The following is a 16466-nucleotide window of genomic DNA, read 5'->3' on the forward strand; positions in this document are numbered from 1 at the left end:
ATATATATATATATATATATATACATATAATATCGCATAATCATAAATTAGTACCTGTCTTATTGGATTAGTTAATATTTTTTTTACAAGTGTATTTATGTCTTTTTGTCATGATAGGAACCAAAGGACACCAGATTTTTCCTTGTTATCATCCAATCTAAGTCACAGTTCTTGTATTATATTACATCAAAATTTCTCTTCCTCCTCCAAATTAATGAGTAGATATTCTCATGCACACCAAGCAAAGGAATCATACATTTGCTTCACAGAATAATAGTAAATATATACCAATAAAATTCACAGGATTTTATTTTTTTTTTTGGTAGGGTTTGGAATAATTATATAATGTGTGAGAAAACGTCAAAAATTAGACAGTGGTTATAAGAGGTTCTTTTTTAATATACTGATCGCATGAATTGTCTCCCACTCCATGCTTTTATTTTTCATTTGCTTCACAGAGATGGGTAACATGTTATCTTTGCCTACCTCTTATTTATTTTTTATTTTTTATTTATATTTTATGCATTACTGATTTTTGGATAGTGAATCCCCACTATCTTCTTATTAGGTTCAGTCTTTTTTTCTTCGTCGAACCAATTAGTATAGTTATATATATATATATATATATATATATATATTGTAAAAGAACGAGTAATTAAGAGAGTTTCTTTCTCATTTTTGTTCCCCAAATAAAATGTAACAATTGATCCCAAGGTATTGCTTACGTCCCATTTGGTTTTGTCATACCAAGTCGTGTCCATTTATCATGGAAGGCTTCTGATATATTTATAACTACCGTAAGTATCATATATAATTTCGATATATATGATAAATAGTCATGTCAATGATGTCATATGCATAATGCATCATATATATATGTATTATGACTTGAGATGTGCCATGATAATTATATGCCGTGTCAGAATATAATTGTAAACAGACAAACAGGTTTTCGAATAAAAGTTGATTCGATATATTATGATATATAATAGACGAATCGGAACAAAGATGTGCCATGATAACGTACTCATATCTCTCTTTTTATCTCTTTGCAGACCTAAAGAGGCCGATACTTTTACATCACTTTGTCGATTACAATTATTAAAGATATCTATATATATATATATATATTATTATCAAAATAATAGAGAAATGGAGAAAAATTGGGTCGAAGAGAGATAATGGTGGCGGAATATGATTCGTCAACAAGAATCAAAAAAAGATATTTGAGACATAACTGAGAAAGTTGACGTGGAACGTTTCATTGGTTGGCTTCTTTGTTTCGGCACTCGCCAATAATGCGTTTGTCGGCTAAGCATTGCATGTATAATGGTCTCGTCCCCAAAGTTAGGTCACTTATCCTAACATTTCATTAAAACCCTAGTTCTACTCTCATATCATCCATCTATCTATACTATATATATATATATATATATATATATATATATATATCTTTTTGTTATATATTTTTTAATGTACTTAACAATTTGGTTACCCCTAATTGAGTCTTAAAGTAGCCCACAAATGAAATTAATTGTCACCCTAAGGAAAAGTTGGAACTTTCGAGTACATCTGCTTATCTTTTTTTCTTGATAAATTCAATGATAATGATAACTCTTTGTTTTAATTTAAAATTGGATAATGATATGTTGAAGAATGATTCACGACATATAAGACCCAATGATAATTGATAAAAAAAGCCAATAAAAAGATAAATAAATTAACCAAAAGATAAAATAATATGGAAAAGAGAAGTATGAAATATTTTTTTTTTAAAAAAAAATGGATCATATGAGAAACTATTTTTTTTCACAAAAAAGGGAAGAGGGATCAAGTTTCTATAACATTCTTGCGATTGGCAATAATTAAAATTTTCATATTGAGATGAATCAAATCCTAAAATCCCATCCATGACGATACAAAGAAAATAAAATAGAGGAGTGGATATAAAGAAAGTGGTGGCTCTCATGTAATTAAACAACACCAAACACAATTGCACCGCAAATGCAACCATCCATCCATCCATCGATATCGTGGATCCCTCGCAGACTTATCCATACACGAAGCCATCGCCAAAACAGAGAGGTGCCAGATGGGTCCGACACGTGTCAGATTCAGACAGCTCCAAGACATCTGGGACCCACCAATGATTTGGTATGATGAGCATTTGATTCCCGGCCCCGACCCCCCCTCCAATTAACTATATTTGATTACTACTTATTGTTCAACCCGCTAATTCGGTGCTTTGTTTTCTCTAATACCATTTAATTATATTACGGTCGAATAGCAAAAAATCCTAATCATCGACGGTTCAACTTTTCTTCCCTTTTTTTTTAATTAAAAATTATATATATAATAATATTTTTTTCATTACACGACAATTTATTTGCGGACAAACAATTAAATATTCATATGGAATTATTGAACTAGTATTTAACGTATCTCACATTCGATGAAATTCAAGTTATGAAAAAAAGAGAAGATTGTATTCAAATGGGCTCAAATGGAAGGGAAAAAAATCCCCGCCTTTATTTGATTATATACAAAAGATTTTTTTTTGAATCATATATATGTGCATATATATATATATATAATAAAATAAATCATTTTAACTGATTTAAATCAGAATAAAAAGATCGAATAAATATCGAACGTTAGGATCTGACCGCATAATTTTAAATTCGTGTTTAATAATATATAATTGAGTTTTTTTGCCGTACGAGTGTGCAAACAATTTTGCCAAATAGAAATAAAAGTAGTATGCCGTATCATTGAACCGAAAGGATTTCTAACTATATATCACGTCCTAAGCGTGTGCTAAGGGTATCATATTCATATTATCTTCGTGATATTCCAAATATTTTCCACGCTTAATATTATTATATATGCATGCAAACCCTCTCTATTTTCCCAAATTATGATTCCTAATATTTACAATATTATTCCCGACCCCGAAATTGGTTTGGACATCGACCTACGATAACCGTTTACCCAAAAAATATTTACAATAAAAAACATCTAGAAGAGGGTGTATTGGTGTTTTCGTGAGGGGGACTATTCAATGGTTCTAAATTCAAAAGGTCAGAAGGAATGTTACCTTGAAATGTAGAAGGAACAAATAATTATATTAATTAAATTTTATGATACAAAAGGACCCGATGAGGTCGAAATCTTGACTTTGTAAAAGGAGAATCATTGGCCCTTTGACAACCCGAGTCTAGTCAAAGGATATATCATAACAAATTGCAATATGCCTTTGGTATATCTCCATTTATATAATAATATATCAATTTTCTTTCAGAGTGTTAATTAGCTTTTAGTGACGAAAGATATGCAATGATACGAAGAATATGAATATGTGCGATCAACTATATCCGGCGCATAAACTGTTATCTCATTATTCTCCATACCAAAATCTCATACACACACACACACACACACACACACACACACACACACACACATATATATATATATATATATATATAAGAGAATTTAGTTTTTTAGGGAACTTAAACGTTTTTCTTATGAAATATATTATATAAGATTTTGATAGTACAATATGAATCATTAGTTAGTTCAAATAGTTAATGTTAATTTCTTATTATATCAAATAAATAAGAAGAAAAATATAAGCTTTTTGAATAGTTAGATGGTGCTTTAGGACCAAAGACTCAAAATTTTAATACAAGTATTCAACTTGTTTTTTTTTTCTCTCGTTTATCATGTCCCTAATATTAATTAATATTACCCCTAATTTATGCATATGTAATGATGATGGCAATTGGCTTCTTCAAGTACAAAGGCATGAAGAGACACACCAACTTTATTTTGGCCAAAGCGAAAGCGAAAAAGAAAGGCCATCTTTGATCTTGCCCCCACTTGAACTTTCATTTCACGAGTTTTATGTTTTTCGGATGCTTTCACATATATACATACACGTATACATACACAATTTAATACACATACATATATACAAACAAATATATACACATATATGCTACGTCATATATAGATGGTAGCGTATATTGCATCATTGCTTGCGTTTAAAAAGTCTAAAAGAAACACGAGGGTCCATTGTCATCTATCCACTATGGTGACTCACTCCTTTCCTTAGTCATATATATAAACCTAACATTTTGTGTCTTGTGACTACTTTTCCCTATCTGTTATTGTTGTCATTTTTTCTAATGTGCTATTTTCATTTTCTGTGTCATTTAGCTAATCTTTGATATAACCATTCGAACACGTTATGAAGTATATATTATGTAAAATCATTTACTTGTTTTAATTTACATATTGGATGAATCATACGTGGGTTTCGGTTACCTAAACGAAGAAACATGTGGAGATTATTTGGAAAGAAGATGGATAATTAAAAAATTTATATGGTGGTTTTACAGTCCGATGAATTAGGGTTCCCGAATTTTATTTTTTTGAACAATTTATACAGTATACGTACAAAAATAATCATGAATACCCAACAGATCGTGGGCGAGTGGTCAAGCTTGGGATATGAGGTAACTCCACCTTGAGATTGAGTGTTCGATTCCTGACTGGTGGGGATGAAGGTAATTTCTAAGTTTATATGATCCATATACAAAGACTGCTCTCGGGCCGGAGGTTTACCTAGTCAGCGCGCCCGAAGGGTAGCAGTTAGGGATCCTCCGTTATCAAAAAAATAATAATCATGAATTCCCTTAAATTTCAGAACAGTTGGGCTCCTCACGTTGCTTCAGGCACTTTATCATGCCAGTATTTGGCCCCACGGCATAGTATGAATGTCCAATGGCCTCGTAGTAGTAGTAATAATAATAATAATAATAATAATAATAATAATAATAATAATAATAATAATAATAATAATAATAATAATAATAATAATAATAATAATAATAATAATAATAATAATAATAATAATAATAATAATAATAATAATAATAATAATAATAATAATAATAATAATAATAATAATAATGAATCTTTTTAAAATGATAAACGATGACCAAAATTCTCAATTTTGTAATGTAAAAGAAGCTGAAATTTCCAAAAAGATGATGTTTGTGTAAGGCTTGAACTTGTTTGAGTCAACTAGAATTAGTGGTTCTTTAGAAACTCCAATGTGTTTTGTAATTTTGACAATTTAAGTAAATTTTTTTCTATGACTTAGAATTAGGTTATTTGCCATTTTCACGCACTTAAGTTTCTATTTTGGAACTCCAACAAGTTGTTATTTCCCAATTGAAAACTCTACCAAAATTAGATTACAAAAATCAATGTTTACCATGAAGATATAAAAAAACTAAATCCCAAGGAGGGTGATGTTTTAGAACAGCTATTATACAATTTGAGATATTAAATTGTACTACAAAAATTAATGTAGGTATAAAAAATTATTTTAATTTTAACGATTTAATTATCAATGTATTTTGATTTTTTTATACATTTTTAAAATATAAAATTTGATTTTTTTTACAGATTTATAATTTTTCAAAGAAGTATGTAATTAATCATTGTGAAGACTTTCAATAAAACTCTGAAAATTCAAGAAAAGCACCAGGAAGTGAAAATATTAATTCTCAATTCAGTTTCATCTGGTCATGAAAATGATGATTGTATAATGAAATTTTAATCAAATGATATTTTTTTTCTTCCAAATTTCATGAACTCCTTATGCCTTTGACTTCAAGAATATCATTAATCCCGTTATTAGCGTTCACATTTACCAACTATGCATCAAGTGTTAGTTACACGTCGGTATTTATAGAATTCCAATAGATTAAGAATGTGATTAATTAGGTTAAATATCGAAACTAAGTGTTATTAGAAAACAAATCAGGCAAAGAATTATTGAAAGTTGAAAATTTTCAATATAATGTTAATATTCTCGGCGTCTCCAACTAGTCCATCTATTTATAAATATAACGACTCAGATACTCGTAAGCTTTTTTCATTTTACAAATTTATCCAAAATTATTAAAATAAAATATTTTTCAGAAAATGGCAACAAAAACATCATTTCGTTGCCCCCCCTCGCCATGTGAATTAATGTTCTTAGGGCGGTACGCAAAAGATGTGCAAAATGACAAGGATTGCCCACGTGAGTGTGGGTCCCAATCGCCAAACGAAGGGCAATTCCGTCCTTTTAAATTATGCATGTCCGAAAATCTCTGTCCCGAAAGGGATCTGAAGATATTGCAATAACAGCATTTTGCTGTTTTCTGGTTCTCTCTCTCAAGGGCAAACGGTAACCATCTATATTATTCTTATTTTTTAACAAAAAATTAGATTTGGATAAATTCTAAAATATGTGGTCCGTTTGGTTTGGTTGTGCCTTTTTTAAGTTTAAGAGTTAAAAATAATTCGGGATGTGTACAAATTGTAATAATCTTTAGAGTGGAATTCTATAAAATTATATGAAAAAAATCTTGGAAACGCACTTTAACTTATATGATAATATTGTTATATACTATTTGATGGAATATTTTTGTATGTTTTTGAAATTTGGTAATCCATAATCTTATCTAACTTGTTATCTTTATGAGTGATTAAAAGCCACAAAAATCGGGACACCATTTTGTAGAAATTTGATTAATGGCCACTATGAATAAGTATAAGCCGTTGAATCTTTTTCTGCTTTTGGAAATATCCTTGAATCACATATTTTTATGGAAATTTAGACCATTTATAACGAGATTACTTGTAGGTCTTTAGTTCGGTTTGTAACGACGTATGTTAATAGAAAAATATCCAGATTTTATTCTACATATATACTACTGGTGTGATTTCAAAAGTTAGGCGTTAATTGATCGAAACAAAAGTTTGGGCTTGATTACTATTGTTTTGAAAAGATGGCGCTCTATTTGTAATAGTAAAAAAAGTGCTAAGATTCCCCGAGGCCCGAGCCTAATTAACACTGGGTCTCATGTGGGCTAGAATCTTATTATGAGCTCGAGTCTTATTAACATTGGGCATATGGGCTCGAGTATCATTACCATTGGGCCTCATGTGGTTCAACTTTAGAAGCTTATCCAAATAGGAATTACAGTTTTTTTTTAAATAAAAAATTAAATTTATTATATACACACATTATTTTCCTTAAATATAATGAGCTGGGCCGGTGGGTACTGTGGCCCATAACACGACTGTAGATTATGTCAACGATTACCTTAAGCTGAATTGTGTTTATTTAGGACAAATACTGTTAATTGGAGTTCGGCCCAATTGTCAAATTTATTTTTATTCATTTAGGCCCATACTGGTATGGGCTGTAGCCCAATACTTACTTGAGTAGGGTGAATATTTCCATCCCATAAATAACATGGTTATATTCCATTTAAACACTGATTATGATATTTTTTTAAATTAAATTAATAAAATTGAAACTTAACCTAAACAGAATATTAAATAGCTTAAAAATGATAAGATTTTATCACAGATATTTGTGTTTGCTTTTTGTGAATGAAACCTATGCAAATGGTGAGATGCTGATGTTGTACAATCAGTGAGTCACTATGCATTGTGATATCCTTTAGAACATATGTTTTCTTTTTTGTTTGATTTTTTTTTTGGGTAGGCAAAACATTAGTTAAGGCACATGGTCACAACATCATTAGTAAAAAACAATATTTCTTGAATATTCAATATATATGCACATTATAATATCCTTTAGAACATATGTTAGCCCATCAAAATTTAAAAACAAATTCTTAAATATCTATAAGGCATTTCCTTAGCATTTCATATATTTCTACATTAGAACCTTCATTTACTTTATAATGCAAAATTACAAGAGTAGGCGGGCGAATACACTTCCTTCTCAATTTGATTCTTTTGAATTTTCAGTCTTAATAATAAATAAATAAAAATTCACCTCATAAATAAAACTAAAAAAGATGCAGAAGAGATTCTGAAGCAAGGAGAAGGGCGAAGCAAAGCTTTTTGACAAACGCCGCGTCAGTGTCCGCAAAGTTCCAAACAGCAAAACATACTTTTTCTCCATGGAAATTGTGTTATCAGTCTCCAACAATGAAATTATGCTGTCTGATTAATGTTTTTTTTATAACCGGACAAAATTTTATCAATTTAACATATATACAATTATTTTTCTATTTACCATCACGTACGGATGAACGAACATTCTGTTTCTTTATGTTTTGGTTAGTTCTTTGTTGCATCTATATGTCTAATTAACTATTACATTTATTACTAATGATGTCGTGACAATGTGTCCTCAACTTTTATAAAAGAATAAAGAGTTCAAGATATAAGATGTATAAAATTATAGAAGGATATTAGTGTAATTACCCACTTGTGTAATTAATTAGGATTAACTATATTACTCCCTCCGTTTCAAAATAATTGTTGTTTTAGTTTATTTCACATTTTTTAAGATAAGAGAGAAAAAGTCATATATACCCTTATTTAATGATAAAAATAATGTTATCATTAATACTTTATTAGAATTTGATAGGGATAAAATTAGAAAATATTGTAAAAAAATGTCTTGAAAATATAGAATGACAAATATTTTGAAACATGAAAAATAATCTAAAACTGCAAATATTTTGAAACGGAGAGAGTATTATATATGTATATATATACATATTACTCTTGTCACTAATAGTTAACCAAGAGCATTCTGGTTGTACAACTAATAGTCTATAATACACTGACATATGTAAAAGATATACTAAATAAATATATATTATTTTTTAATACAACAAGAATATTTGACACGCTATATTCCGATTGTCTATCCTAACAAAACTTTAAAGTTAAGTATGGTCGTTCTAAAATAGTTTTAGGATTTGTGATCTTTTGGAAAATATTTTTGGAAAGTGTGTAAATGCGTTGAAAGTAGGGGTGGCCAATTCGGGTTTCGGTTCGGGTTCGGTTCGGTTATATTCGGGTTCGGTTATTTCGGTTATAGAAAAACTATAACCATTCGGTTTTTATATAAATTCCGGTTCGGTTCGGTTCGGTTATTTTTCGGTTCGGGTTCGGTTCGGTTTTGGTAAAAAGTTCAATTTTCCAAAGAAAATGTCGGTTATTCTCTTAGTTTTTTCGGTTATTTTTTATTCGGTTCGGTTCGGTTTCGGTTTCGATTTTTCGGATTTAAGTAAATCATAACCGTTCGGTTTTGATGTCGGGTTCGGTTCGGATACGGTTATGTCTTATTCGGTTCGGTTCGTTCGGTTCGGTTTTGGTAAAAAGTTCAATTTTCCAAAGAAAATGTCGGTTATTCTCTTAGTTTTTTCGGTTATTTTTTATTCGGTTCGGTTCGGTTTCGGTTTCGATTTTTCGGATTTAAGTAAATCATAACCGTTCGGTTTTGATGTCGGGTTCGGTTCGGATACGGTTATGTCTTATTCGATTCGGTTCGGCTCGGTTATTCGGTTAATAACCGAAATGGCCACCCCTAGTTGAATATACATCCTATAAATATAAATATCATCCAATATATTCATCCTATATTTTTGGAAAGTGTGTAAATGCGTTGAAAAGTCTCGTATTAATCGGTGAGAGTAGTAGTTTCGACGTCCATAACATTCACGGGGCGTTAGAGTGTCTATATATCATATAGGATGAATATATTGGATGATATTTATATGTATAACCAACAAAGGGGCAAAGAGGCATGGTCATATGGTCCCTCATGCCTCAATCAACACGAACATGATCAACCCCTACGGGAAATATAGACATATACATACAAGGTTGCTCACGAATATAATTGTTACAAAAATGTTGTCAGCGACCAATCAGAAAATATTGGCAGATGTTCTATGTTCCCTTTCGCATGTGATGACAATGTCCTCTCCCTCATGTGAATCCCACATGACACCACCATGCATCGTCATCAAATTTGTCATTTCATGTCTTTTTTGTTTTAATCGGGCTAGTCCATAACGGATACATTTATAAACTTGTACATTTCATAATGAATATTCATGTGTGTATACTATGGCTCCTTTCTTCACTTCCATCTTAGGATTTTTATTAGACGAATTGAATTATACTCTCACCATTTTTAAATAAATATCGTTTTAGATTTTTTTTCACAATTCTTAAAAAAATATAAAACAAATCATATATACCTTCGTTAAACCACATTATCGTTCGTTAGATACATATAATTAAAGATAAAATTAGATTTTTTTAAACCACTTAGAAAATTTAAAACGAAAATTATTCAGTAACTCAAGATATTCTTTAAACCCACATATATTTAGAAAAAAACTGAGGGAATATTTGATTATCTCCGGATATAAAATTTTATGAATTAAACGAACGCTATGCAAGCAACATATGCAAAGGGTACGCTAATGACGCAGATAATTACAGTAATCATTACCAAATTAAACATTGTCAGATGAAAGATTAGGTTTCTCATTAAAGCAAAAATATATGATTAGTGGAGATCGGTCATGTCGGTTGCCTAACCCAAAAGCCGCTTCATCACAACCTCGTAGACGAACTGAATTTATAATAATAATAATAATAATAATAATAATAATCTGAAACCATAATTGATGTGAATGGTACCGATTATATCGATTACTCAATTTCTAATTAATTTAGATATTGTCATAATTACGCCTACAAAATTTCAAAAAGGCGATTTTTTCACTTTGAATTACTTGCAAGCAACTCCTCCCTCTCCCTACCGACTTCCTTGATTTAGTCGAACAAACTAGAATTACATTTTTTTTGCATGTGTGAATCGATTTTAAATTTCTTTATTCTGTAATTGATGTTTTTTCATACGACTACACCACTAGCTTTTTTTCCAAATTAAATAAAAGTATTCATATTATAGATAATGTCGTATAAATAGTATTTTATATTTTCCTTTTCAATTTTATTTATCCTCAAACATAGATTATTTATTTGAAAATATGATTTGATCTATTAAATCAGCATTGAAAAATATGAGTGTATTCACATAATCGAAGTATATAAACATAAAGGAATATTATATTTCGGATTGGGAGATATATATGTATATAGCGACAGTTTGATGCTCTCCGTATGCTGACGTGGCCGTGTGTATGCATATATCCACTCGCCTTTTGACTTCAGTGAGGGTCTTCGTTGACCCACAAAGTCGTTTACGTGAAATCACTGCGCAAGCAATTAATGAACTAATTTTTCATTTTCTTTGAATAAGAAAAACCGATATTATTTTCATTATCTTTTTTTTTGTTAAAATATTATTTTCATTATCTTCTTTTTTATTTCGTTTTAAGCTCATTAGCTTTGTTCCCCCCCCCCCCTCATTTATTAGAGCATCATTCATTAATTTAATCTGTAATGACGTTGTCATTGGATTCGCTTAATGCTATTTTAATGAGTTAATAATGTAATTATAAATATAAACACTCGACAGTTATGGAAAGGTCGGTTTCCCGACAGAACTAATGAGAAGATTGGCCGGACACGAATTACGGTCTTCCAACCGGAAATATCGCCGTCACTTTCTTTACACGTGGCATTTTTCTCCATAATACGAAAATCTATGATGAAAAAAAAGCTTATTTTTTAATTTATTTTTATTTGAATACGACTATAGACTCTGAGGCTGATATTACAACTGAACGACGACGACGAAGCGAAATGCCACTGCATATCCGTAGCCAAATTCAAACGCGTACAGCGTACGGACTGAGTGCACTTTCTTCTACAAACTGGACCAAAATAATCCTGGTAAAAAAAAATTACATTTTGAAACCACTCGTAAATTACATGCATGACCAAAATATTTATTACACTAACAAGAAAGATATGATTTTAGAAGGAAAAAAATAAAGAAAACCAGACTATCGTTCCTCGGCTTCACGGTCGTGAAACGACAGCCGGAAAACCCAGTTAGAGACTGTCATTTTCCTCAAACTCCTTAGTCTTTGATGACTATTTTGGATTTTTGTCGTTGATCCATCGTTTGAATTCGATTCAACGAATCTCTTCAATCTCTTCAGCGCTAACTTCAATGTCTCCTCGCTCATGTTAGCGAAGCAAACCCTAAACCAGCCCGGTTCGTTGCAGTGGCAAGACGAACCGGGTGAAATATTCAGCTTGACGTCGTACACGATCTTCTTCCACAGCTCCATTTCGGATTCGAACGTGTTCAAGGTCAGGAGATGTCTCATGTCGACCCAACAGAACAAACCCGCGTTGCTCTTTAGGCATTTGATTCCAACCGATTCAAGACCCGACATTAGTTTCCTTTGTCGGGTCTTGAGCCTCCTTTGATTCTCTTTGAGATAATTCTTGGTGAAATTCTTGTCGGATAACATTGCGGATAAAAGATACTGTGTCTGAGATGAAATTAAGCCGAAACTGGACATTTTCGTGGCCGCAGCCACGACAATGTCATCGTTGGAGTAAATGGCTCCAACTCGAAAACCAGGTAGGCCTAGATCCTTAGACAAGCTGTAAACAATGTGAACTCTTTCGAAAACATCGGTTTCGAGGTTTCTGTCTTTGAGAATCTCCATTATGCTGATGAAACCGGGAGAGCTAAAAACAGTCCCGGAGTAAATCTCGTCGCTTATCAAATGTATGTTCTTCTTCGAAATGAAGTCCAGGAGAAGGTTCAGTTCGGTTCGCGTCATGGTCGTGCCCAAAGGGTTAGACGGGTTCGTGACCAGAACCCCTTTAACTTTAAGATTAAGTTTGTGGGCATGTTCGTATGCTTCATCGAGTGCAGTTTGAGTGATGCGGAATTCGTTCGAGCTCGAGCACTGGATCGGTACAATCTCAACCCCGGTTCGCCATTTGAGATCCCTATCGAATCTGCGTTGTTTTCGAAATAAAGAAATGATTTGATAGCGTACGTTTCCATGCAGATGCATAGAATGAGGGATACGCTGCTTGAGAGTGAAGCAAGCGGGGAAAAAAAGAGAAGATAAACGTATAATCTGATTAAAAGGATTAAAAAGATATTAAAAAAGTATATATACATATGTATATATGTATATATACTAACCCTGGATAATATGGCGTGGGAAGCAAGAAAGCGTCTCCAGGTTCGGCGAGACAAAACATGAGAGTTTCGTTGGCGGAAGTCGCTCCGGCAGTGAGGACGAGCTTGTTTGGATCAAAAGAAACTCGGTTTCCTCTATTTTCGGACATGAACTCCGACAGTGCCTGGAAAAAAAATATTCACAAAAACGACCGTCAAAAACCCACTTGTAAAGTACGATTATAAAAAGAGTAAATATTACCAACGTAAAGTTTGTGATAATAAATAAACTCGATCGACCGAGCCATGCATGTGTGTGATCTTACATTTTTGAAGGAGGGGAGGCCATGATAGTCCTGGAAGAGAGCAAGTTCCCTGAAAATGGACCGGCCATCTTCCTTGAACCCGGCCGCGTCAGGATTCTTTGCCAGCCATGACTCGAGAAGATCGAATGAAAGCTGAAAGAAATCACCCAACCAAAAGATTAAGAAACTATACAAGACCAAAATTTCAACACTCGTATATGTATGTGTGTGTGTGTATATATATATGTATCATTATCACATGTACGTATCAGTTACCTGATTTTCAGCGAGACCCATCTGGATAATGCCCTTGGGGTTCTTGATTTCGTCGTAGGGGTTCTTCTCGTACTCTTGCCACCCCAAGAAGTATGAAGAATCTTGACCGTGGGAATTGCAGGCTGCTTTTCTTGACAATAGACCCATCTCCTCTTATCTTTTCTCTATGTACAAATTCAAGAACTAGAGAGAGAAACGAAAGGAGTTTCAGAAATGAAGAGTTTAGGTGAAGAGAGAGAGAGAGAGAGAGAGAGATTTGTGTGTTGTTTTCTTGATTGGAATTTTTGCTGGTTTGTGTTGTTGTATGCTACGATGAGGTCTAAGCATGTGGAGTATGTATGCGTATATATATAGTTTTCATTCTTAGCCCACGACAGGATCGGTACCAACCGGAATTTTGACCGGCCAGACATTGGAATTTACTCATTCTCCAATTTTAATTATTCTTTTGTATTTTCATTTATTTAAATTGGTGTGTTATTAAATAAAATAATCAATGGTTCCACGCGCTTCCACCGTCCCTGAAACATACGTAATTCAAGTCCTTTCCACTCAATAGTTAATACTCCCACAAGGGTATGCTTCACTCCCCTCTAAAATCGCGTGGGATGATGTGAATTCCAAGGTATTTTTTTTTCCTTTCTTTGTTTAATTTTGTATAATAAAAAATTATCAAACGAATAATATAATTATTTGAAGATTTGGAAAAAAATAAAAGAGAAATTGAAAAAGATGGCGTAATTGGGATGCCATACCGACAGGAAATCTGCATATAAAATGGGTAATGTGATAGTGACCCACAGAAATTTATATAAAAAAGACAATAAAAAATGTCAATGTTACATGGGATTATTGGACCGTCTTAAAGTTGGTCCACGTTGCTCCCTTGTGGTACCCTTCCACATCTCTACATGTTGCAAAAAAATGTCGGCCCATTTTCCTTTTTCTTTTTTTCCAAAAATATTCTCTTCGTTTAATTAAGTTCAATATTTCCTGCAGTAATATATATATCTTCGTTAAAAAAATATATATATATATATCTGAAATTTCAGCTTTTTTTTTAACCCGCTTCGTGTAAGAAAAAATGGTGGAAAATACACGAACCGATAGAAATTTCCCCCCTTGGGCTGCATATATATGTAAGTTAAGTATTAGATAATACTCAATTTTGTAACATTTGGTATTATTATCTACATATTTATAATTTTATACAGCCGTTTATATACATTAACACGCAGCGATCGTGTATATATATATATATATGAAAAATGGAACGAAAAACAACATATAGTGCCCTTGAAATTTAAAATTTAGATTAACACAAAATTACCTACAATCGAAACACTTTAATTCCTAAATACCAAAAAAGAAGAGAAAGCGTAAATATATGTTTATATAATATTAAATGTAATGGGAACGGGAGAAAAAAAGATATATGAACGAAGATCAGTTAGTTCTTTCGCCGGAAACGTGTCGGAATAAATCATCCGGTTCGTGTTGGTTATGCCATCAATTAATCAAATTGAATTAAATACAAAATCTATTTTAGGGAATACTTAAGTATGATTTCTGATTTTGTTAGAGATGCCAAATCCCATTTCCCCTTCTCATTCCGATATTTTCTTTCCCATTTCATATTCCAAATCATAAAAGTATATTGGACCGTTAGATTGTATATTCATTAAGGTTAGTAATCATATCATATGCATATATATTATATAGTTAATTATTCAAACAATTATTATCCCTCAACAACTTACTAACCCATTAGCCCGCCATTAGTTTGTAGCTCCCTGATTTAGGAGTGTCCCATTGTAAGCATGTCATCATCATCCCCACATGGATCATCACCATCTTCGATGTTAAAACTCATTACACATCTCATCTATTCAAAGTTATTATCATTTTTATTAATTAGGTAATTATTCAAAGTCGGGTTAAAAATAGTGGTAGATGGAGTTTCTCTTTAATTAATTTTACATTATTATTATTATTATTTGTTATTTGAGGGGAACAAATTATCAAAGTTAGGTAAAGTGTTGTAAGGGCATGATGGGAGCATTGGCATCCCGATTTCGGAGACCTCCTTTTGGGTTTTGCCTTCTCTTTTTGTAGAGAAATGAATAAAAACAATGTCAAAAGATTTATATTTTTAAATTTGAAAATCAAAATACCACACGAACGAGAAAGTTAAAAGAAAAACAGGAAAAAAGTTTGAGAGACAGATCATAATCACATACCTTTTTGCAAGTTTCTTCCTGCGTGTTGAGTGGTGTGGATTTTTTTTTACATACGTATAATTATATTTGAATCGAATCTTCATACAAAAAAATTATATTAGATATGATTTTTTAAGCACAATTTATTGAATGTTAATTAAATAAAAAAAATATGAATAAATTGAATGTAGGTGAATATTTTTTAAAAATATATGTTTTTTAATAAAAATTAAACCCGAATGAAAATCGAAGAATATTTGAATCCCACTGAAAATTGATATAAAATTGGGTAGATATATTTTTAGAAAACCAAAAAAAAAATCGTAATCGAAAACGTTGAGTGGAAATATAATTCAAACCCTAAATATCCATAGCTATCTAAAAATGATTGAAATCAAAATAAACGAATAAGTGTTTTTGTTATATGTACATGCAGAGAGAGAGAGAGAGAGAGAGAGAGAGAGAGAGAGAGAGGGAAAATCTATTTTTCTTTATCTCAAAAAACAAGGAAAATTAAATATCGAAAGAGCCATATAACAGAGGGTTTTAGTGTATAATTTTAAATTAATTAAGGATGATCACAAAAGGGGTCGAAAAATATTTGATTCGCCTGAAATTGCTCTTAGCTTTTGAAAATTTCATAATATCTTTATTTTCGTTTTTTATTTTTTATTTTTTTAAATACGTTTGTTACGAGTT

General features: G+C 31.7%; 1 protein-coding gene across 1 annotated transcript; it reads right to left on the bottom strand.

Annotated features, from left to right (window-relative positions):
- Positions 1-11570: 11570 nt before the first annotated feature.
- On the bottom strand, positions 11571-13849 carry LOC104824936 (1-aminocyclopropane-1-carboxylate synthase 8). Its single transcript, XM_010557136.1, has 4 exons — positions 13549-13849; positions 13294-13425; positions 12992-13152; positions 11571-12798 (listed from the first exon to the last, which is right to left on the bottom strand). The coding sequence occupies exons 1-4, from the start codon at positions 13693-13695 to the stop codon at positions 11823-11825; spliced, it is 1416 nt and encodes a 471-aa protein (XP_010555438.1). The 5' UTR covers positions 13696-13849; the 3' UTR covers positions 11571-11822.
- Positions 13850-16466: the final 2617 nt, after the last annotated feature.

Source organism: Tarenaya hassleriana, unplaced genomic scaffold, assembly GCF_000463585.1.
Source record: "Tarenaya hassleriana unplaced genomic scaffold, ASM46358v1 Cleome41, whole genome shotgun sequence".
NCBI classification, from domain to species: domain Eukaryota; kingdom Viridiplantae; phylum Streptophyta; class Magnoliopsida; order Brassicales; family Cleomaceae; genus Tarenaya; species Tarenaya hassleriana.